The 26586-nt window shown below is 34.8% G+C and overlaps 1 protein-coding gene across 2 annotated transcripts in view; it reads right to left on the bottom strand.

Moving 5' to 3' along the window:
- Positions 1 to 26586, bottom strand: part of LOC150099811 (casein kinase I-like) — a 211494-nt gene that overhangs the window by 41662 nt on the left and 143246 nt on the right. For both annotated transcript variants that reach the window (XM_090404498.1, XM_090404499.1), the window contains exon 7: positions 19599 to 19747. In XM_090404498.1, the coding sequence (XP_090260624.1) occupies positions 19599 to 19747 (149 nt within the window). The remainder of the gene's footprint in view (positions 1 to 19598; positions 19748 to 26586) is intronic.

The following is a 26586-nucleotide window of genomic DNA, read 5'->3' as shown; positions in this document are numbered from 1 at the left end:
CCACAGAACTAAATCACATCCGTGACACTTTCTCAGCCAACGGCTACCCCCTCCAAAAAATCCAAAAAATACTTAACCCAGTTATCCACAACCGACCACCTCCCCCCCTTCACAAAAAAGATTACTCTAAATCCATCACTATTCCCTACATCAGAGACACCTCAGAAAAAATCAATAAAATCTTAAAAAAACATGACTTGACCACTTGTTACAGACCACATAGAAAACTGGCATCCCTTATCCGCTCCACCAAAGACCAACCACTTCCCCTAGACCTACCTGGTGTATACCAGGTCCCTTGCAGCTGTAAACTGTCCTACTTTGGCCAAACAGGCAGGACAGCAAATATCAGAATCTCAGAACACAAGGATTACATCCGATTTCACCAGTACAGCCACTCTGGGCTTGCAGACCACGCTCTGGACACTCGCCACAGAATAAGATGGAAGAAAGCCACAGTAATACACCGCAGCAAGTTCAAGTATGAAAGACTATTCATGGAATCAGCCTCGGCCCTTAGGAACATGCCAAACCTCAACAAATTTGGATGCATGAAACTGCCCCAAATTTGGGAAACTTTTATCAAAAGAACTTCAGCCCAAAGGCCAAGAACTACCAATATAGCCTGCCAGGGGGCACCATCAGGACTTTAGGAAAACGCTAGCGTTCCTAGCCTCAGTCTCATTTGTTGTATTAGTACTTGTGTGCACGTGTCCTTTTAGTAAGTTCCCAAGAAGATGGCAACGTAACGTTCGCCGAAATATCGGAAAGTGTATATTAAAGTTTATTTAATCTATATTTCCAGTATACGCTGTCAATTTCCTTAAATATTAGTTATTATGGTAAAAAGTGGTTGAACAATGAAACTCCCATCATTTGAATCCAACTGTGCTAAACTGTCAGAGAACCTTACGAAACACAAGAAATGACTATATTTGAATATGAAGGAATACAGAAGGTATAGGATTAATTTTAGATGGGAATTTTACATAGGCACATGGAATGTTCGGGGTCTACAGATGGGTACTCTTGATATTGTCTGTAAAGAAATGGATAGGTATAAAATTGACATCCTGGGAATTACAATGAGTAATATAATTTCCTATTCCTGCCACCATGCTTAATAGATCATCAGTTCTTTGTACCAATGGGTTATTAAAACATTATCTCTCATTAATCGAATGTGTGGGAAGGCTTATGTGTTCGTCATACATGTTGATTAATTTTAACAGTATAGATGAGAACACAGATAAGAAAATAGATAATAATAAGAGAAGATAATGATAATAAAATAATTATTTATTAACTTATTGCTGATATTTCACTGGTATTCTATCCAGCATCTTCTGAGCACAAAAACAGTTTGTCATAGTACACAAGACAACAATCTGGTATAACAATGGGAGTAGTTTGAACAATTGTAATGTACAACACAAAGACTAAAGTCCTAATTAGGCACCACTATGTTCAGGAGAGAGAGAGAGAAAACAGGTATTAATTTGCTCTTAAGATGACTGCCTCCCAAATCTTTGGCAAATTTATACAGTCATACTTCTGGTTTGGAGTATGTTGACCATGCTTTAGATACCCCTGCACACAAGATTGCTTGGAAAAAACAAAAGTGTTGTATAGGCTTTTATAAGTCAGAGAGGTTGTTCCTAGAATTAACAAAAGCCTTGAAACATACTCCAAACCTCAAAAATATGGCTGTATAAATTTGCCAAAGATTTAGGAGACAGTCATCTTAATTGCAAATTAATACCTGCTTTCTCCTTCTATCACCCCCCCCCCCCAACATAGATGGCACCTAATTAGAACTTTAGTCTTTGTGTTGTACATTACAAATTGTTCAAACTAGTTCCACTGTTATACTGGATTGTTGTCTTGCATACTGTAATAAATTGTTTTTGTGCTCTGAAGATGCTGGATAGAATACCAGGGAAAATGTTTTACACAGACATGGTTATCCAATGCAATCATTTCAGATGTGTGTCACCTATGTCACATTTTTTTAGATTTTTCTATAAAGTTAAATAATGTTTGTTGTTTTGGTCGATTTATTTTAGATTATGAGTGCATACTTGTCATTGCATTCTGGTATGATGTTTCAGTTTCACTGTTTTGTTTTACAAATTCAATGCTTATGTACATGATTAATCACAGATGTTCCACATGCATTTGTTATATCAACCTGACATATTTGTTGTTTGCATATTTTGAATTTTCACATAAATCATAAAAGTTCCAAATATTGTATTTTTACTATTCACAGCCAAAACTGTCTTATTTTTCAGTATTTTAAGCCTGCATAACAAACTGAAATACAAATGCATATCACACCAAATAAAGTGTCTATAGCAAACACAATGAATCTTGGTATGGGGATTGTGAGAGATAATGGGAAGCTTTTTCCTGATTTAATGCGTTTGTTATGATGCATGTAATGAATTTTTCCACTTTGGCTGGTTGAATACTGAATTTGATGCTTTTGCTGAAGTCAAATATTTGCAAAACCTGCCAAATACTAAAGCCAAACTGAATATTTGGTGCATCCTTACACAGAACTCACAACAGACATGTCATCACCTTTCAACAGGAAGGAGTAAGATGACTATGATCTATGTAGAGCCAAGTAAGAACAACTTTCTTTTTTATTTTATTATTATTATTATTTTTTTGTTGTAGGTCCTGTGTAGATTACGCTACCATAATTTCATTTCAAACTTTAACTAATAGAGCTTGTTGTTTCTCTCTATACCACAATGCATGCCACAAAGATAATATTTTTCGTCTTATAATCTATAATCAGTGTAGGACAGCCCTTGACTGATTACAGATTTACGGATTATCAGTGGGGAATAAGCAGATCTACCTGTAGTATTTGCCGCCATTTCCCTCAATTCCAACATGGCTTGGGATCCAATAGAGACAATGTCCAGATGGAGCTTCCATAAATGGGAGAAGAGATTTAGATCTGAGAGAGCAGTGAATGTTGTTGGTATACCAGACTTTTTATTGACTGTAGAGCAGTGTTCCTCAACCTTCTTTCATGTGTGCTGCATTTTTTAATATTGGTTTTTGTGATGCCCCCTCCCCAACCTTCCCCCTTGCAATTCTTGTGTTGAGACACTGACAAAATCCTTTGATTTCCACTTTCTTAGCACCCCCCCCCCCAAAGGATGCACGCCCTGTAGGTTGAGAATCACCATAGAGAAATCTTGTGAATCTATACAGATAATGCACTTGTGGTGTTCCAGTTTTATGTAGTTTAATGCAAGCTCTATGGTATGCAGCTCAGCAGTTAAGTTTCTGCACTAACAGGATCTGATTAGATATCATGCTGTCTGAGAGGACAGCTGCATACCCACTAAGAGAAACTGATTTAAAACAGTCTAGTTAAGAAGTGTGTAGACGTATTGGGTTGACAAATAATTTCGTTCGGTTTTTCAGAGTGGAATGAAACACATTTTATTTAATATATATAATACATACTAGTCAGTTATATATCGACCCTCTTTGTCAATGACCTCTTGCCACCTGTCCACCAACTTCATTATGCCGCGTTTATAAAACTCCTGAGGTTTACTGGCAAAAAACTGATCCAGGTGTCTTTTGACAGCCTCCTCATTAGAGAAGGTTTTCCCGTTCAGAGAATTCTGCAATGATTGGAATAAGTGGTAATCGGAAGGTGCCAGGTCCAGTGAATACGGAGGATCGACAAAACATCCCAGCCAAGAACGTAACAATTTACTCCGGGTTGTTAATGATGTGTGTGTGTGTGGGGGGTCTGGTGTTGTAGTGGTGAAAGACAACTCCTTTCCGATTTGCCAATTCAGGACATTTTTTGCTAATTGCACAGGCCAGTCGCATTAACTGTGAGCAATAGACAGTTGAATCAATCGTTCTGCCTGACGGTAACACCTCGTAGTGGACAATACCTTTATAATCCCACCACACACAGAGAGCATGATCTTTCGGTGCAATCCTGCTTTTGAGGTTGTTTATGACAGTTCGCTCTTGTGCCCCCATGATCTTTTACGTACCACGTTATCGTACACGACCCATTTTTCACCTCCTGTAATCATCCGCTTCAAAAATGGGCCGTTTTCTTGGCAACGTTGCAGTGAATCACAGATGGATATGCGAGCAGTCATATTGGCTTCAGTCAATTCATGCAGCATCCAAATATTGAGTTTTGAAACATATCCCCGCTTGGCAAATGGTTTTCAATGCTTGTATGGGATATGTTCAGTACTGCAGCAACCTCCCACTGTTTGTGATGGACTTTTGTCGATGATATCCTTCACAACACTTGAATCAACCTCGGTCAGGCGACCAGCGAGAGGCGCATTACTGACGTAGAAATCTCCAGAACGGAATTTGGCAAACCACTTTTGGCATACGCATTCTCTGTTAATGCACCATCCTCATAAACACATTTTTTATGGGGCTTTTTTGCCTTTTTTGAAATAAGAAAGCAAAATATGCTGGTAACGTGTGTTATTTCCTTCCATTTCTAAAAATATGTTACACACACACGCAACTGAAGTAGGCCGAATGAAAATTCACTGAAAGGTTATGTGAAATGTCGCCTTTCAACTGTGAAATAGCGACAGGCGAAGCGGCATAAACTTGTACTAATGCATAAACCGAATAAAAGTTGCTAGTAGACTGCTGAGGAGTAGAATGTTTGGCTAACCCACAGAAAGAAAAGCTGCACAATATAGTGTAGTGAAATCTGTGAAGTATTGTCTATCCTGACATCTACAGCTTCTAGTGATGTGTTTGTTTGCAAACCAAAAGATCCTGTACATTTTAAGTACATATGAATTTGATAATGATGAGAGATATATATGGATGTCTGCCAAGTATTGTAACAATTCTCCCACTATGGGCAAAAGATAATTGGCCATATGGGGTGGTCTGGCAGGAATTTAATTTTGATTGCATATAATATGAACAGCTATTGATATTGAAATGACAAAAGTGGTTCATTTGATTTGATCCAAAATCAAGTTTTGACCAATACACGTGCATAATACAAGCAGACCAAAGGATATTCATCAATATGACACATCTTCCAAAAAAGAAGCTGAAGCAGAATTCAAAATAATGAGAATAGACTAAGGTATACAGGGAAATTAGTAAACAAGTAAAAGCATAGTTGAAAATAGATAAAAATTCCTGGTTTGACAACAGGGCAGAGAATGCAGCTAAAGAGAATAATAACAAATGACTATGAAGTTATTAATAAGATATGTAGGAAGAGGGAGAATGGAGTGGAGCCATTAAAAAATAAATGATAAGAGCACAATTGAAGGGCAAAATGCCATTATGGCAAGGTGGGCAAAGAATTTTGATGATCTTTTAAACAATATTCAGTCTTGTGATCTAATTATCCTTGGTGAGCAGACTAGGTCCACTTTCCAATTTGATATCAGTCCCATTACACCATCTGAGATTAGATTACCATAAGTAAATTAAAATTTCATAAATCACCATGATATGATGAGATTATTACTGCAGAAATGCTAAAAGATGGTAGGAAGTGACCTAGCTAACTGAGATACTGAATATTTTCTATTAAAGTGGTAAAATTCCCAGAGATTTCACTAGAAGTATAATAGTATCATTTTTAAAAAAGGGGATTTCAGAGTGTATGAGAATTATAGGGGAATTAACTTGGTGTTTATTCCACGTAAGATCCTCTGCATTATTACAATCAACAGAATAAAGGATGAAAAGCACTTGGTTGAAAAGTAACTAAGAGATGAGCAAGATGGATTCAGAAAGAGAAGACACTGGATAGGTCAAATATTTTCACTGAAACAGATCTTTAAGAAATGTTTAGAATTTCAGAAACCTGTGATCATGGTTTGCTGATTTCAAAAAGGCTTTTGACCTAGCTGATAGGCAAAGTGGAAGACTGTGAAATATGAATTATGGAATACCTGAAACTTATTTGCATTATGATAACAGTGAGGTTTGTGTTCAAGTTGATAAAGCATAAAGTAAATGGTTCAAAATAACAACTAGAGTAAGACAAGGGTGTATCCTTTTCCATTCAGTTCTTCTAACTGATTTTGTGATGAACAAAACTCTGCAAGGGAAGAATTGAAGGATTAAAGTGGCTTAAGAATCTTATATCTAATCTGTATTATGGTGATGATTTTGGCCTTATTCACAAATAATGTGGATGTAATGAATTCCTTTATTATAAACAAAGGTAAGGAAAACAGGTGATAAAAATGTTCTGTCTTTATTAATGTGCTATAGAGCAAGCTTCTCACTTCAGTTATCTCGGTAGCTGTGTGTGTTCAAAAATTATAAAACGTTTGGAAAGACAGAATATCAATGAAAACAAAAAACTTAAAATCTACGATAGTCTGGCTCTCTCTAATTTATCAAAATGAGATGGACATAGTAAGAATGATAATCGGAGACTTGATACTCCTTAAACAATGGTGTTTAAGGAGTATTTTGGGAGTAAGATGGTATGACTTTGTAAATAATAATAATGTTGGAGGGGGGAGTCCAAATGAGGATACTGACAATATCAGATAAGACCCTAAAACAGAATTGACATTCAGTGGTATGAAGTAGCAGTGTATGCACAGGGCAGACATATTTGGAGTAGGAAGATATTTGATCTTATCAGACTTCATGACTGTCAGTTGCTTAAGGAACTTTTTTAATAATGGGGAATCCATCCATGAGAGGTTGGTCAACCTATAGTATACTAATAGTGTGGAAGACCATATATGTATGTGTAATTCTTCTATATGATTTTCCATTGCAGGCTATCATCAGCACAAATTACAAATCTTCAACACTATATAAGATCAGAACTCATATATATAATTATTACATATACAGGCACCTCCATTGAGTCCATAAACTCATCACAGGAGATTCATCTTAAAAACATTATCAACAATTGTCAATATCTGTACAATATCTGTCATTTTACCTTGATATCATTCACTGACAACATACATACAACCGAATTTGGCAATCTGTTCCACTCATTCACCACTCTCTAAGCAAAAAATTTAGTGCTTGCTCCTTTGCTAACCACACTCTTACTCAATTTATATGGATGACCTCTAGTTTACCTAGAACACACACACACACACACACACACACACACAAAAAAAAAAAACCTCATCATCCATCTTTAAGCTCACTAAATTTATATGATGCTGACTGATATGCAATTAGAATTTCCTGCTACTTGTTCCATCATAAATACCCTTGTTTTAATTTTAATTCATATCACATTTTAGTGAAATTATTTGAAATATTAATCTACTCATAGTTTACGATAATTAATAATAGAACCCAAAACTCTTTGCAATTTGAACACATCAGAAGGATGTACACAAGTGCATCTAAAATTAATTACCAGCAAATCTACATCATAAGACTGCATGGCAGTGCATACCTAATTTTTGCAAATGAATGGATGGATGGATTACTCACTTCTCTCACCAGCCAAGTTTCAGTACTCATTGCATCTTGTCAGAAAATGGGTAAAGAAAGTAACCTCATTACTGAAATCCCTCAGTTTGCATTAGCAAATAGTCTGATGAAAAGTGCTGATAGGTGTATAAGCAACATGTTAAAATTGATAAATAATTATTAGTTTTATGCAAATTTTAATACATAGCTAGAACAATTTATAATTCTATCTTAAATACAAATACAGCCCTGTAAATACAGCCCTGTAAATACAAACCTTTCCTGATCGTGGGTGACTGACATCAGAAGGAAGAACATTGCGTAGTTGTTTCAGCTGAAGGAAGTTTGGAGGCTTATGCAAGCAAAAGATGAAAAAGATAAGCACATGCAGACAGAGTAAATGAAAATAGATATATGCATATAAAAAAAGTAAGAAATGTTAAAATTATGGCAATAGCAAAATTCATATCCACACATGCAAGTAATTTAATGCAGAAACTAAGTAGAGTGTTAGGTTAGTTTCAAGTTACAAAAAATTAAAATAAAAACATCCATTCAAGCATTTGTAATGAGCATAGTGACTTCTGAAATGTACATGCTGTTAACTTAGTGTACATCATCATTAAAAACTTAAGCAAGAAATCTGAAATTTAGTTATCCAAGGTAAATGAGCAATTTACAGTAAAAGCACTTTTTACATCCTTTTACTTTAAGAAAAAAAAAAAAAAATTATTAGTTGTTATAATTTACAATAAGAAAATGCAGTGATTAATTTTGCACATTATATCTAGTGGCTTCTTCAAGATGATAGGTTGAGAAGGGATGAAAAAATTAAAACAACATTGAGATAAACTATTAGATCAATCAAAACAAAGTAATAATGCATGGCACATGTCAGCTGTCTCTGAATAGTCGAAGTGATTGTTGGAGAAGATGAGGTCTAATATATTGCAAGATCTGATTACAGATTATTCAATGTTATTTAAGATAAGATGCTAGTTTCTATTGGGGAAGCCATGGGAGTGAATGCCTGAAATGGATTTTTGATTAGAGATGAAACAAAGCTGACTTCAAGGTAGGGAATGGTATCTATCCCAATCGATAGCGTGATTTGCCATAGATGCATGATGTGCAAGCCTAGATTTCCCCTCTCTTCTATATTCCAATCACTGAGATGTTCCTTTTTGTCTCATTTCAAAACTGCTGTTTATCTGACAGTAAAGTAGACCACAAGAACATGGAATTCCATAAACATCCAAATGCTTGTTGAAGCGATTGCTGTCGTCTAGAGATTTAAAGAGAATGGGCAGTTTGGAGAGGCTTGTAATAACCCTTGCTATTACAAGCTGCTCAGATATTATGACTTCTGAGTAGGACTGCAATTGAAATGGAGAGAGATCTCTGATGTGTAGGATGGAAACTGAATTTTATTAGATATTTCAATCTCATTGTTTAATCTTTAAAGGTACCTGTGGCATGATTATAAATAATCTCATCATTTGACATCCTTGCAAGTCTGGATATGGTCTCGCTTTATACCAACATTGCACTCCTTTTGATGAAGTGTTAAGCCTTATCAAGAAGCACTTCTCAACAGATGTCATTAGACTGAGTACTCCTTCAGTCCAACTTCTTTAAATAGAACAATTGTCTTTATAAGCAACTTTTCAGACTGGCCATGGGAGGTTCCTTATCTCACTCTTCTGAGGAAAACTGAAAAAATATCAAGCTACCACAATATACTATCTGATGAAGATATGATCATAATATCTTTATAGTTTGAAAACAAGATATGTATATATATACGATTTAAACTACTTTCTTCATTCTATCTGAGATTGTTCTATCCAAGAATCAATTAGAGAAGGCAGATAAACTACTCTTTCTTTTGATTTTCTAATCTCAAAAAAATCCAAAAGGCAGCATTTTGTTGGACATCTGGAAGCTAACTCATACTGGGCACTATCTTCATGCTTCATTTCTTCACCATCCATACCAGAAATTATAAAATGAGCAATTCTATTTTAAAAGTTGAAGACAAGCTAAAAATAGCTTGAGTCTCTTCTTCATCAGTTTTTCCTTAATAGATATTAAGGAACACTACCCAGCAGATGCTGTTTTCTGATACTCTGACCACAAACACATTCAAGTACAGAGATTGGTTTCATCCCACACCTCAGAAATTTCTCCATCAGGACTGCTGCCCTGCTCAAGAGTCATAATATCCAAGTAGCTTAGAATTAAAAACTGTCCATTGTCTCTTTGGATCACTTCTACAAACATCCAGGTGTTTATAGAATTCCATGCTCTTTTAGTCTACATCGCATATGTATCTTATAGACTTGTAGTTAACAATGCATATGTCAGATAAACAACAGTTTTGAAATAAGAAAAAAGGAACATCTCAACAATGCAGAATACAGAAGAGGAAAAATCTGAGCTTGCACATCATGCATCCACAATAAATCATCAACAAGGACATAGCCACGATGCCCTATCATGTTGAAAACTTTTCAAATCTAATCAAGGAATCCACTAAGGCCATTCATCCACATGGCTTCGTGAAAAGAAATGTGTCTCATCTTAAATGATGTCAAGAAATTTATAATTAGATCTCTCAACATGCTAGACAAACTTCTCCAACAATTACCCTGAAACTATCCAAAGAGGCAGATGATACATGTCACACAACATAATTGCCTCATTTTGATTGTTTCTGTTATTTATGTGTGTGCAAAACTAGTCAGTGCATTTTCTAGTTTGTAAATTATTATAATGATCAATAAAAAAATCTGTATTTTTTAAACGAAGTTGTAATTGTGAAGTTGAATTTGAAAACATGCTTTTATTTTAGTTAAATGAATAATTCATCAAGGTATCAAGATATAGCATTCGTCATTAAATGAAACTGACAAACTACTTTGAATAGTATTACTGTTTTTTTGACTCTCAGAGTTGTGAAATGCAAATGCAAGAACAACATGCAAATATAAACAGCAGATGGCACGTTATAACAGATAAGATATTATATTCTAATTTTGATTGTTTACTCAAGTGTAATCAAAGTTTATGCATCAAATATCTTCACTACTAGTTAACTGTATATAGATGCTATTGACCTCAAATCAACTGCTTTAAGTATTTCATAATTCACAGCATAATTTCTTTCAGACATGCATATTGCTAAATATGGAAAGGGTTACTGTCCAGATTGGTTTCAACATTTACTGAGGATTCATCAGTGGTAGCTAGTGTCAGAAACATATGGAAAATATATGACTTCTGCATTAATTTAACCTGTCATTCTTTTTCACCAAAAGGAAGTGTGCTGTAAATTGTGGATACTAAGGCAAATGAAGCAAACCCACCAGTCACTATATACCAAGTGAAAAATCTTTCTAAAGCTGATAGTACGTTTATACAGAACAAATATTCCAATAGAAAATAAATTATTTAATTACTTAAAAATGACACTGGTTCCAGCTTAACAGAAGGTGCTGCCAATCAAGAATAAAATTTCTCCCAAAACTTGGAGAATGCATATAGTCCTAACATATTTAGGTTAGGATAATGCCTGAGGGTTTCTGTAAAACATCTCATAGTAGAAATTGATGGTAGTATCCTAATCTATCAATTTTAAAGTGGAAAATTAGTTAGGTGCTGACTTACTAACTTAAATCTTTATAGTTGTCATCACCTTCTAAGGGCAATGCTACATAAAGGGAAGAGTGTACAAACACAGTGGAGGGGTGAGGAATGCAGGAAATGACAACTTTTAAATCGTTATTTTTTGATTAATGGTAATTTTTTAATCAAGTTACTCTACCTTAAAAATTTATATACCTCTGCTCAGTGAGAAAGTTTTGGATTACCAATGAATTAGGATTATACAGAAATGCTATTCTTATATTATTAATTATACACTCTGAAATGCTTGTAGTAGAATATTTTTACAAAGAGCAGAATTAGAAAAGAAGTTAAAGTGTTTGTATATTTGTGTATAGATAGTGGGCCAAGTTTTTTTTTTTTTTTTAATATATTTTTAGTTATTTATTCATTATTTTTTTATGGCATCCAAAAACTGCTCTAAAGACCAAACATGAAACTTTACTGAAGCCATTTCAGGGCTCCAATAAGCAAGAGAGCAGACTCAACACTGGACAAAGAATTCATCTCCCACTTAAAGACATTCACAAACATTCATGCTCATGGCAATAATTCAAAACTACAGTCTAGCAGATGAAGAACAGATATGTTACCCACTTGACCAACCAGGACTGACTGCATATAATATATATGTATTATATATATTATATGCAGTATATTATATATAAGTTGAAAAGCCCTTATAAATTATATAAGTCAAGAGGATGTTAGATCCAACATTATTTCAAAGCCGAATGTAGAACTAGGACATTCACATTCGGTTGACTAGAGAGCTTACAGGAATACATTCCTTGCATGCAAGAAATGCTTTAGTATGGACCATATAGAAGACAGGCACCGCCCAAGTGTCTATATATTCCCCTTTTATTGGTCCATTTTGATAAGGTTTCACTGACCTGACAGCTGTTTTGAACTGGTTGGTTCTCCTCAGATATCAAGTAGAAACCTTAAGAGAGCAAAAAACTCTCATTCAGTATTAAGGAAATTGAAATGTCAGAGAGATGCGTTTTTCGTAAGTGAACTCTCAGTCGGTGCGTAAAATTACTAAAATAAAGAGCCAAAAGGCTTCAGTTCAACAATGTAAAATTATATAAGTCAAGTGGATATTAAATCCAACATTATCCTTAGATAATATGCACATATCCCAATCATCATTATTATCCGAATTATCTGCCCTTTCATGAATATCCTTAGATATCCTGCATATGATAGTCTTTTGTTGGAGATCAACTGATGTAGTCCACTTCTTCTAATACATTGAGGAACTCATTTTTATTCAGGAATAGATGAATTTTTATTTACCAAGTCTGTTCTTTTAGAACACTGGAATGAAATGTTCCTACAGTATGAAAAAAATTCTACCCTCACCAGACTATACTGGAGAAGCAAGAAAATAAGTAGTTTTATTGTATCACTAAATATAGTACAGATGCATTTACAGTTTATGTACTATGTGTAACAAATTAGAAACAACTGGAATGACACTTCATAATGAAATACACCCTCCACAGACAATATGCTGCATACATGTAAGCATAGGAGATTTATTGTAGCACTAAACAGTATCTAACTAAACACATTTGTCCTAACATCCTCTTTCAAAATTTCAGTTGCAGAAAATATGCACAACAGCTATTGAGATTTTCAATACCATTAAGACATCGCACGAAGGCTAATTTTACAAATAAATTTTCTACTGAAAAAGTTGCAACTAACATGCCATATGAGCTTTGTGAAAATGTGAATGCTTGATGCGAAACAGCATACATATGGTTCCCACTAGCATTTGCCTTTTCCACATGTGGACACTACTTGGCACAAACTGTTAAACTTTGAATTAAATACTGTATATTGTGAATATTTCTCTGACAGTTTGTAAAAGAACAGTATCAATTTATACAAGCCAAATTGGGTATCAGTCCAGTTAAAATTCATAATATTCACTGCTTTTGTCCCCTTCCTCTTTGTAATTGGAGATGACCAAGTTGTAAATGAATTTTTCAGGTTATTTTTGCATTTAATGGTACAGACACAAGGGGTGCTTAAGGGTCAAAGCTGTATAACTGAGAGGAGACTTCCACATAGCCTTTAAAGGAATGCGGAGAACCGACCAGGGCTTCTGACCTAATGTCCAATCCTCACCTTCTCGTGGGGCACCCTGTTGGGTATCTACTTTGATACTGAACGAACGAGGATGGGCTGGCAATTTGGGATTTAGCCGACCAAATTGTATTCTTATTGGTTAAACCAAAATAAAAAATGATGGTACAACATGACAAAATTTCATGCCGGCTGGGGCGTCGCCCGGTTAAACAAGGTTCCCGTTGTTTTCGCCAGGGAACCAGGGCGAACAGCGAAAAGTCAGCTACTGGAACAAATCTGAAAACAAACCCCAACTCAACATCACCAGAGTTAAAGATCGGTACTATCAATGTAAGAAGCCTGAATGGCAAAGAAATGGAGCTAGCTGAGGAATTAGATAAGTACCAGATCGACATAATAGGGGTGACTGAAACAAAAAAGACCAAAACTGGTGAGATCTTTCGGAGCAATAAATACAAAATGTTATATTCAGGCAATGACAATCAAGGAAAAGAAGGAGTAGCCATAGTATTCAACACAAAATACGAGGCTAATCTTCTTGAATGGCAGTCAGTCTCAAGTAGAGTAATGTGGGCAAATATGAGAATGGGGAACTGGACAATGAGACTTATTTGTGCCTATGGTCCCACAGAAGGTTCTACTAAGGTAGAAGTGGAGGAATTTTTTGAGGCTTTAGAAAAAGCAACTGACACAATGAAAAAGGAAAAGTTGGTCCTTGTTGGGGATCTAAATAGTAGAGTAGGAAATGATTGTGAGACATACAAAAATATTTTGGGAAAATTTGGAGAAAAGAGCAAAGCTAATAATAATGGCAAATATCTGTTGGATTTCTGCTCAGGACATGGACTGGTTATTACTAACACCATGTTCCAACATAAAAATGTGCACAGATTCACATGGAGAGAAGAGGCTAGGAATAAGAAAAGTCTCATTGACTATGTTATTGTTGATAGTGATGTTTTCTCCCTGGTGCAGGACACCAGAGTGTACAGAGGATTTGAAATTGGAAGTGATCACTATTTAGTCTTGAGCAGGATAAAATTGAATTTCATATTGAAAAGAATAACATGTAAGAAAGTTTTAAAGCGAATAAAAGTTGAGCAGCTCTCAGATGTGAACTGTAGACTAAAATACAGAAATATTATTGAAAAGGAAATGAAAGAGTTTGAGAACAGGAATCAAACCTTGAAGATTCAGTGGCAAACTCTGAAGGAAACATTGATTGATTCTGCCAGAGAGGCATGTGGTGAGGTTGTGTGCAAGGATAAAAAAATCAGAACTCCCTGGTGGACACAGGAAGTTAAAGAGGCAGTGAAGGAAAAGAAGAAAGCATATCAAAAGTTCTTGGCAAATAAGTCAGCTTTTACTCTTACAGAATACAGAGACAAATGTAAGAAAGCTAAACAGTGTGTAAAACTAGCTAATCAAAAGTCATGGGAGGACTTTGGCAAGAATATAGAAAATAAATATCAAGAAGGTGGCAAAATATTCTGGAGGTTGTTGAAGAAGCTTAGGAATGGAGGAAAGAGTGCTGTAAAAGGAATTAGAGATGATAAAGGTGAAATGAAAACAGGAGAAAAAGATATCCTTGAAGTATGGAGTAATTACTTTGAAAAACTGCTAAATGAAACAAGCAGTGATGACAGCACAGTGATAAAAAACACTGACCAGGCATGCAGTCAGGAATACATATCCATACTTGAAGCAGAAAAAGCCATCAAAGGCTTGAAATGTGGAAAGGCAGCAGGAGTAGATGATATTCTACCAGAAATGCTGAAGTATGGTGGTATAAGAGTCTTACAGTGGCTGTACTGCATAGTTCAGAAAGCCTGGACAGAGGGACGAATTCCCGATGATTGGAGTAGAGCTCTCATAGTACCCATATATAAAAAGGGAAATAAAACTGAATGTGAGAATTACAGAGGTATTTTCCTACTGAGTGTTCCTGGCAAGATCTATGCAAGTATACTTGAGAAACGGTTGAGAAGAATTGTGGAAGAAAAGCTTGGTGAAGAACAAGCTGGATTCAGGCCAAATAGAGGCTGTCAGGATCAGATCTTCACTTTACGACAAATAGTCGAGAAAGCTTGGGAATATAACAAAGATCTGTATTTAAGTTTTGTCGATTTGGAAAAGGCATATGACAAGGTGCCAAGAGAGAAGCTATTCAATACGCTGCAGTTATATGGTGTCAATGGGGCATTATATCAAGCAATACTTAGTCTTCATTTGAGTTGTGAGTCAGCAGTTAGAATTGAAGGAAGTACAGGAAGATGGTTTAATGTTAAATCTGGTGTGAGACAAGGATGTACATTATCCCCTCTGTTATTCATTATCTATACGGATCACATTATGAAGGAATGTGGTATTAAACCTGATATCAAAATTGGAGATGTTAATGTCAGCTCTTTGCTTTATGCGGATGATGTTATACTTCTAAATAAATCCGCTACAAGTCTGCAAGATTCTCTGACTAAATTGAATAGCTGTTGTAATAGATATGGTATGAAGGTCAGCAATAAAAAGACAAAGACAATGAAAATAGGCAGAATCATTGAAAATGTCAACTGTGTTGTGAATGGAGAACCTGTGGAACAAGTAAAACATTTCAGCTACTTAGGCACTATTTTTACTGAAGATGGTAAACTAAATATAGAAATAGACAACAGAATTAGCAAAGTTGGTATCGTGGGAAGTCAATTGAATAAATTCATATGGAATAAGAAAGAAATTAGTCGGAACACTAAATTAGCTGTATACAAGACTGTGTTCAAACCAATTTTAACTTATGGATCTGAGAGCTGGGTCAGAAGTAAAACACTTGACCAAAGACTAGAGACCATCGATATGAGAGTCCTGAGAAAGATTATAGGCATGAACAGATGGCATCAATGGCAATATCATATTAAAAACGAGGATATTAGGAAAGAACTTAACATTGTCAGCATCCACGAATGCGTAGCAGAGCTAATCTCAGGTGGTATGGTCACCTAAACAGAATGGGTGAAGAAAGATTAGCAAAACAAGTGTTCTCTGCCAGGTTGGCAGGAAAACGACCCAGAGGAAGACCAAGATATAGGTGGATTGATACGGTACAAAGTGCCTTAGACGATAGAAATATAAGCCTGATAATGTTGGAGTCTTGACAAGCAACAGACTGATTTGGAGGAAAATTGTAGATAGGAAGTTAGTAATGATGTAATTTTTTCATGTAGTACTGTCATATCCTGTACACCCCTTGAGGGTAAATGGCAGGAATTTGATGATGATGGTACAGACTAAACATATTTAGTTCATTATGAAGATCTTAGATAAGTGACATTAATTTATGCTAATGTAACATTTTGATATTTATACATTAATTCTGGATTTTCATTTTTATATTACCATGCTCTTCTAGTTCTTTCCTTTGTCTTCCATTATTGTTTGCATTTGTACTTTTTCCATATTGACATTTTGTATGCTTTATGCATGGTTCATACTAATTCTCTGGGTTGTGTCATCAATGTACAAATTCCCTTTATTTCATTTGTTCTGTTGCCTGCAATTTCTTGCAAGATTTTTAATATCCCAATATTTCACCTGTGTTGTTTGTGGCGATTTTATTTAATTTTTCTTTTATTTCTCATGATTTCTTTTATTATTAGTAATTTCCATTGTTGTTTCCTGATTTCTTTTGTGCTATTTTTCATGATTTCTTTTATTTCTTGCAATTTCTTTTGTGTTAATTCTGTTGTAATTTTTTTTTATCTATCATGATTTCTTTTGTTTCATGGGAATGGAGTTTAGGGGTTAGTATTTTTACCTTAAATTCACTATAATGAACCTCACATTATAATAAACTATGTCTCTGATCTCTAAGGGTTAACTATACTGATTATCTACTTCAACTTTATATATATTTTTAGCATATGGTTTTTAGGAGACATGCATAGCATCCCATTTCTAATGCATTTCATCTTCCTCTCTCTTTTCAACTTTGCTAAAAAGAATTCAAGTTTCACTTCCATAAAAGATTAGTGCATATGTCAATACAATGTAATTTATTTGTAATTATAATTCTGTCAGCTCCATAGGGGGTTTAGTTTTTGGAAGTTTGTTGTTACTTTGCAACTTTTGTTCCTGCCTTGATTGCTTATCTGTATTAAGAACTGGCTAGTTATTTGAATCTGTAAACTTCTATATATTTACCAAGGGTAAATATATAGAAAAAGAATAAAATCTATACCAAGTTGACAGAAGTGCCATGAACAGTCCATTATTCAGAATTCTTGAAAACTATTTTTCACCAGGCCTTCATTAAGTTCCAATGCTCTGTTATTCAACTTTGGTCAAACATGCCATTTTAAACTGAAAAGCAGAAACAAACATCAAAGATATATTAGACATAAAATCATGTAAGTTCAGAGAGGCCCACCATGGAATTAACATTAGCAACAAGATTCTTTGTGATAATTCAAAATTACTACATCACAGTATTTTCAGATACAAATTTCATCAAAGAAAGCAAGCTCTGAAGCCTCATGACACCTGCTTTTTAAATGCAATGAAAAACTTTATATTTGTAATTTCTAAGTGTATAAATTAATTTGTTTAATCTGTGTGTAGAGGCTTAATGGATTTTTTACAACACTCAGAAAGGATTAAAACAGAATTTAATACTTCCTATATTTTGTCTCAGTCACTGAGACATCTTCTGGGATTACAAAAAAACTAATGTAACATAAACACAAATAACAAACAATACTAAGCCCAACCACGTGGGTGACACTAAATTATGTTATTTTAGTTTTGTTATTATGTTTCATTAGTTTTTTTGTAATCCCTGAAGATGTCTCAGTCACTGAGACAAAATATAAGAAGTATTAAATTCTGTTTTAATCCTTTCTGAGTATTGTAAAAAATCCATTAAGCCTCCAACATAATTTGTTTAATGTCTTCTATCCTTGAGTTCATCACATTGTTGTATAGTAGTTTTCACCTAGTGCACACATACAGAGAACAGGAAATGATCATCATTTAGTTTTGAGTTGGAATGGCTTATTGAAAAGAAAAAATGTAAAACAAATTTTAAAAAGAACCAAAGTAAAACAGTTTTCAAAAATTAACTATAAAAACCAATATACAAGTACTATTAGAGGAAAAAATGAATCTGAAAACAAGAATCAAACCCTGGAGGCGCAGTGGCAGACTTCAAAGAAAACTGACCGAATCATGTGAAGTTGCATGCAAGGATTGAAAAATCAGAACTCCATGGTGGACTCGGGGAGTAAAAGGTACTCATGAAAAAGAAAGTTTCTAGAAAGGTCAACATTCTATGAAAGAATACTGAAAAATATGTAAGAATGCAAATGTGAAGAAATGCATAAGAGTAGCTAAACAAATGTACTGGAAAGATTTTTAGTCAGAATATAGGAGATAAATATCAGGAAGGTGGCAAAATGTTTAGGAAGCTATTAAAAAGCTTAGAAATGAAGGGGGGAAAAAAGTACTGTAAAAGGAATCAGAGATTATAAAGATGACATGAAAATTGAAGGTAAAGATATTCTAGACAAGCAGCAGATAATAGTGAAAAGGACTGAAATGGTGAGAGGGTCAAATTCCAGATGATCGGAATAGAGCTCGTGTAGTACCCATCTATAAAAGGGAAATAAAACAATGTGAGAACTGCAGAAGAATTTTTCTACTGGGTGTTCCAGGTAAGATTTATGCTACTATATTTAATAGGTTAAAAAAAATTGTGGAAGGGAAACTTAGAGAACAAGCTCGGTTCAGGCCAAACAAAGACTGTCAGGAGATCACTATTGCTTTAATACAAATAGTCAAGAAATTATGGGAATAGAACGATAATTTGTATTTAAGATTCCTCCCCCACTTTTTTTTTTTAAAACCTGGAAAAGGCATATAACTAAGTACCAAGAGAAAAACTGTTCAAAATGCTTCAATTATATGGCATAAATGGAACATTATATCGAGCAATAGTGTATATTTGAGTTGTAAATCACCAGTTTTTAATATCCATCTTGGAATTTATAGCAAATTAATGTCATGTTTAAGTCTTGAAGCAAACTATCCTTAAGGATCAGAGCTAGATAACCAGAAAGATTCAGCACATAATGTAAGAAAGGAAACCAGCTGGGGATCCTAATCCAATTTTAAATCCTCATATGATTTTCTAGAGTGAATTTTATTGATAAGTAAGTACTTAGAAAAATGAGTATGAGATTGGGGTGCAATTTTTTTTTTTTTTTTGTATTCTGTAGAGGCTGAAACTAAACATGTACAACTATAGAATATTTATATATTCTGTAAGTTTTCAGTTGAAAGTCATGAAATACAAAAGTCCGAAATGAATCTTTGTCTCTTACCAGTTGCTTTCCTGTCCAGTCAAAGTCACCATCATCGATGTAGCCCTTCTTTTCAAAGAGATCTTGAAACAACTTTCGCAAATAATCATAATCAGGTGTTTCAAAGAAATCTAGCCGCCTCACGTACCTCAAGTAAGTTGCCATTTCATCTGTAAATATATAAATAATATCAAATGAATGAAATATGTATTCATGTCATATACAAATAATTAGTTCTCTATAAGATGACAATTTTCTTAATTTCTAAAATATACACATAATTACACAGTTGAATTTAATTGAAAAAAAAAATTGCATATTAACATGTAACATGCTCTTTTTTGTTTTCTGTTTTACTTCTATGCTTTATTATTATATCAATATCTTACTCACAAGGGTGTGATTCTAAAGTAGCAGCAGCTTGCTTAATTCTTGGCTATTTCCAAATACTGAACTGTTTTCGGAAAAAAAGTAATGTTTCAGAATAAGTTTTTCTGCTGGGCTTGAGAGTATATTCTATGTGACAAGAAATTATATTTCTGTAATAAAACTAAACAAAACTAAAGAAATTCCCATTATGTGTAACAATTTTACAATACAAGAATTTGAAACGGCACTAAAACCCAAAAGAATGAGAAGCACTTAAATTGGATGATATGATATAACAGCAGAGGCTATTAAACATGGAGGAAAAGACCTTTGAAAACAACTGTTAAATACCTGTAATACAGCTCTAGCTACATCCAACATTCATTCACAATGGAAATGCCCAAAAAAGGCAATTTAAACAATCTAGAAAATTACAGAGGAATCATACTACTACACTCAAAATCTATAACAAGATGCTTCTAAACTGAACTGAACCATATACAACATCTCTTCTGCTCAAAAATTACGTAGATTTCTTGAAAAACAGAAACCTTGTTGAGCACATCCCTGCCTTAAAAGGCTGCTAGAAAGAGCAAGAGATAAAAAACTTTCCTTAATCTTAAACTTCATAGATTTCTCAAAAAGCCTTAGATTTAATCAACAGGCAAAGAATGCTCAAAATCCTCAGTTATTATGATATAACTTTGAAAATAATCAAAGCAATAGCAGAACCATACTAGAATTATCATGCAAGAATAATGGTTAATTGAGAGATGACTGAGAGCTTTCCTATTTCCACTGGAGTTCTTCGTGGAGACTCTTTGCCACCATATCTTTTTATTATTGGCATTGATTATGTATTCAGACTCACAGGAAATGGGTGCATAATAACTCTTAAAGATATGGAATGACAAACCCACATAAGCAGTCTGCTTTGCAGATGATGTTATGCTGATTGACACTAACATTCAGAATGCCCAAAACCACCTAGATAATTTATGTCAAAATGCAGCACTGAATAGGTTGGCAGTCAATAACAGTAAAACTAAAGTCCTAAAGAACAGAACAGAAGGAAATATTACACTAAATGACCACATTCTTGAAGAATGTAAATGATTTTCAATACCTTGGTTCCTATGCTGATACTCTACCTGACAGAGAAAAGAAAGCGCAAAGCTCTTCAATTCTATAAAAGTTTAATATCTGGAAATCCAATCTCATCACTATAAATACCAAAATTCATTTCTACAAAACTATCAGTCAAGCCATATTTACATATGGTAAGCAGACGTGAAGTTAATATCATCAATAGTTTTGGGATAACATGCATTCGAACCATACTAGGATATACATGGCAAGATCACATTCCTAATACTGTCATTCTTGAAGAAAGCCAGCAGATATCCTTAATAGAACCAATTCAAAAAAGCCAACTGAGATGGTTCGGAGGCCAACTCAGACATCCACCTTCACCTATGTTCAGCGCTTTTGCTCTCTAGAGGCCAATTAATGGACATGGAGGAAGAGAAAGACCAAGAAAATAGTTTTGGTAATACACAAGTCAGGAGGTTTTCTTGTCAACTGGTGCATAATCCTGCTGCCACATATTCTGGCAGGTTGTTTTTGGTGAGGGAGTCCGGGTAGTGGTACAGGGTAGGAACTGTCGAAGCCACACAATGGCAAGTAGACGGTCACTTTCTGTATTGTGTCATGTTCACGAGTCTATTTCCTACTCTTTTCTTTCATCTAATAATAAACCAAAAATGAAAAATGAAACAGACAAACAATGATGGCAACACTGTGAACATAATAAATTTCCCTCAACAACCAGTTCATCCAAACAATTTAAATCAAGCACAATATTCCAAACTTATCAGGATCATCCCTACCAAAAAAAAAATAATTTCCATGTCTGTTTCACAAACATCTGCGGCAGAAATTCCAACATGAACAACATACATCACCACTTGTAGAAATCCAAACCTGACCTCCTCCTCTTAACAGAAACCCAAATTACAACTACATCAACCACAGTTCACCTTCAATGTTTAAATTATACTCTTCATGATTCATTTCACTCAAAAGTCACACCAGTGTCTTTGTATGTTCTAACACTGCAGAGAATGCCAAATTTTGAATCCCCTGCTTTTGACCTCTTCTGGCTGAAGGTTTCCTTGCCCCACTTAGTAACATTCATCTGCTGCATTAACCAGTCGCCAAACTCTGAAAACCACAAAGACCTCTTCATCTTCTTCTCCATGAAACTTGACCATCTATGATCAAGCTACCCAAATAGCGAAGTCACATCCTAGGTAATCTGAATGTCCACAACTCCAACTGGCTCCTCTTCACAAACACTAAAGATCAAGCCAGGTGTGATGTGGAAGTTTTTGCTATAAACCACAATCTAATGCAAATTGTGTGGCTACCCACCCGAATTCTAGATAATTCCCTCCACTCTCAACAACACCCTTCATTTTATTTTAACTAGTTCTCCTTCCAGACAAACTGTAGAAGTTACTTCTCCTCTCTGCATCTCAGACCACAATTTAGTGCAAGTTTCCAGTCTCAGATGACATCCTTCCTTTGACTACACCCAACCTTGTGTCCTCTGGCCCTACAATGGTACAAAGTGGGATGATCTCTGGAACTTACTCTTCTTTCCTACTACATGATTACTGCTCTGCTCTTCTGACCCAGACACCTGCACCGAGTGAGTCAGAGAAATCATCCTCAGTGGCAAAAAGGCATCCAAAATTCATATCCATTCTCCAAGCCCTGGTCAACTTAAGATGTACAAAAGCAGTATGCAAACATGATAATAATATGAATGGCACTAAGCATGGTTATTAGATCTAAGTATAGGAAAAAGCAAGGGCATCATTACTAGACTCTAGTCATCTGATATCATTAGTAGGATCCTCCTCCTCCTCCTCCTCTGCTATATCTTCTGTCATTCCTGAAAATAGTTACACCCCGAGTTACGTAAGTAATGCGTAACTCGGGGTGTAACTCGAATTTTACATAAGTTGAATTTGTAAATCAAAAGGATTCAGTTCATCGTTTTATTGAATATGTTGTAGTCTAAGGTTGTTGGTCAGTGAAACCTAGCTATCAGAGTGAGATGTTGTAACTGGGATTGAGTGTAAAGGGTATAGCACAGTTACACCCCGTGTTATGTAACCAGCGACTTACGTAAATTCAAAGTTATGGTAAAATATCTACTAGCGTGTATGAACATGTTTGGAGCTTTGCGCAGGTACATCTTTGACAGCCTTGTTGCAGTACAATAGTAGATGCATTGCGCGGTTAGCTCAGTCACTTGTTATCACTGCTACTTTTGTTGTTTTTTTACCCTTAAAATGGAATGCAAATGCAAAACTGAATGCACTTGTAATAAATCTAAAAAACAAAGGTCTGCAATTATTTTAGAAGAAAAGTTGAAAATAATTTGTATGTATGAAGGTGGGAAAATTCTACCAACAATAGCTCAGGAAATAAATCTACCTATTTTGACAGTGAATACAATAGCGAAGGATAAAGTTTGCATTGTTGAAAGCACGAAAGGTGCGGTATCGTCGAAGGGCACAATTATTACCAAGAGGCTCAGATCAATATCAGAGATGGAGAAATTGTTGTCTCACTGGATCGATGATCTGACACAGAAGCGGATACTGTTAAGTTTACTGATTATCTAGGAGAAGGCTATGTCCTTATATAAGGATTTAAAAGAGCAGACCAGCATCACGGACACGGAGAGTACATTAAAGCTAGTTCTGGATGGTTCAAACGATTCAAGAAACATACAAATCTGCACAGCATCTGAAAAGTGAATATTTCAGTTTGTTTTTATATTCTTTTATATTATGTATTTTTCATACTTTCATATTTACAGTATGTATATTATTCAAATATAATTGATAAATTTTTTATAATTGAATTTTTTTTTAATCACCCCCAAAAATGAAAAATATCTGATTAATGACAAAAAAATTAATGTAAGACAGTGGTATGAGTAGCCATTAAACATTTTATTCTATGTATGTAATTTACAAATTCAACTTATGTAAAATTCGAGTTACACCCCGAGTTACGCATTACTTACATAACTCAGGGTGTAACTATTTTCAGGAATGACAGAAGATATAGCAGAGGAGGAGGAGGATCCTACTAATGATATCAGATGACTAGAGTCTAGTAATGATGTGAATGCATGAAAGCAATAATGGTAGTAATGTACTAACTAGCAATGAGTTTGAGGATATATGAAGTGGAGGCTAACAGGATGAAATATATGATGGGTGTTGCAACAACCCTGGCAGTTCAGTTGCTGGACACGATAAAATGCATTGCCAAATTATTGTGATGGGAAATAAATGAGTAATCATTATGAGTGACTTAAATTATCAAACATTGATTGGGAAGAAGAGAAATAAATCTCATAATTAGAATGAAGGAGCATTTATTGAGTTGTTGCAAGACTACTTTCTTAAGCAGAATGTGAAAGAAAGAACTTGATAGATTTGATCATAGCATCAGATGGGGTCTCAATTAAGAATATGACTATTTTACCACCTGTTGGTGACAATTATGGAATACTTTGCTGGAAAGTAGCTAATACTATATATGTTCCAATTAGTACAGGTTACAGGGTAAACTACAAAATTATGCCCAACTTAGGAGAATGCTATCTCTATATCTTTCCCATTCATATTTCTGAATGGGAAAGATATCAGCAATGCATACAAATCTTTAAAAAGTGCTTAAATGAGATAGTATCTGAATGTATCCTTATTGTTCAAAGAACAAACAGTGGTGGGAGAGCGAAATGATGTACAACTTTATTAAGCAAGAGATCTATAAGAATAAGATGAAATGGAAGGAATACTGTGAGAATATGAGTGAGAGGAGTTATGAAATATATAAAATGCAGGCCAAAAAAGTTAGGAGTATTATGCCAAAAGCTAAATTTGAGTATAAAAAGAAACTAGCCAAAAGAATGTTATGCTGCAAGTAAAAGAAAACAAGAATGAATGCAAAAGAATAACATTACTGAATACAGATGGTGCTCATGTCAGAAGCTGATGAGGTTGTTCAATTAATGAGTGCTCATTTTGCTAAGACATATCAATCAGGTGTATGCAACATAAGGCACAGTGATACTATTAGACTGCATGAAGATTTAGAAGTGCATGAAAATGAGATTGAAGAGCATTTACATAACCTGGATAAGAATTTTGGGCAATAAGGACAGATGGAATATCAGCATCTATGCTAAAGGAATGTTCAGCTGAATTGGCTAAGTGTTTGAATGTTTGTATAACTTGAGTAACAGTTCAGAAAGATACCACAAAAACCAATATATGATAATCAACCTCTCAGTATCTCTAGGGTGGTAGTGAAGATTTTGAGAAATTTCTAAGAGCTTGCATACAGAAATGAGTTGATAGACAAGCTATACTCTGCAAGGATCAGCATGGGTTTACTAGAGGGAGGTCATGTTGCAGCAATTAGCCCTTATTTTATAAAAATGTTATGGCTGAGTTGGATAAAGGGAATGCATACACTATGATACTGTTGAATTTTAACATCCAGATTGCAATCTGATGCTAAAAGGATCAGCATATTCTACCTTAAAGAACATCTAAACAAACAAAAAAAAAAGGACTCTTTGCAGATATAATTTGTATACCACCTTCAAACCAGCCTGGAAGTTGTCGTCTTTCTTACCACCTATCAAAGATATATTATCACCTTTATCTTTGCCTGGTGTGTATCAAATGCCCTTTCTTGTCATCTTTGCTACTTTGGACAGACTGGCCATTCTGCTACTATTAGAATTGAAGAACATCAAGATTATAAAAGATTTTTTGAATTTGCAAGGTTCAGGCCTTGGTTCTCATGCCATTGACACTAGACTTGGAATTCACTGGAACCATAACAAGATGCTATGCCACAGCAGGTTTAAATATCATTGCCTATTTTTTTAATCATGTTAAGTGCTATGCCACACCATCCTAATCATAATCAGAGAGACTATATTCCCATTTCTAAGTTTTGGGAAGTGATTGCTGTTAACTGTTTATCATCACCATCATCAGATTCTTGCCATGTATCCTCAAGGGGTGTACAGGATATGATAGTAATACATGAAAAATTTACATCATTACTAACTTCCTATATACAATTTTCCTCCAAATCAGTCTGTTACTTGTCAAGACTCTAACATTATCGGATCTTATATTTCTATTGTCTAAGGCACTTTGTACCGTATCAATCCACCTACATCTTGGTCTTCCTCTGGGTCGTTTTCCTGACAACCTGGCAGATAACACTTGTTTTGCTAATCTTTCCTTGTCCATTCTATTTAAGTGACCATACCACCTGAGATTAGCTCTGCTAACGCATTCCTGGATGCTGACAATGTCAAGTTCTTTCCTAATATCCTCGTTTTTAATATGATATTGCCATTGATGCCATCTGTTCATGCCTCTAATCTTTCTCAAAACTCTCATATCTGTAATCTTTGGTCAAGTGTTTTACTTCTGATCCAGCTCTCAGATCCATAAGTTAAAACTGGTTTGAACACTGTCTTGTATACACTAATTTAGTGTTCCGACTAATTTCTCTCTTATTCCAT

Source organism: Typopeltis vanoorti, chromosome 14 (genome assembly GCF_054136105.1).
Source record: "Typopeltis vanoorti isolate ZY-2024b chromosome 14, IOZ_Tvanoo_1.0, whole genome shotgun sequence".
NCBI classification, from domain to species: Eukaryota; Metazoa; Arthropoda; class Arachnida; order Uropygi; family Thelyphonidae; genus Typopeltis; species Typopeltis vanoorti.
The sequence above is the reverse complement of the archived record's forward strand: the minus strand, read 5'-3'. Positions and strand labels throughout refer to the sequence as shown.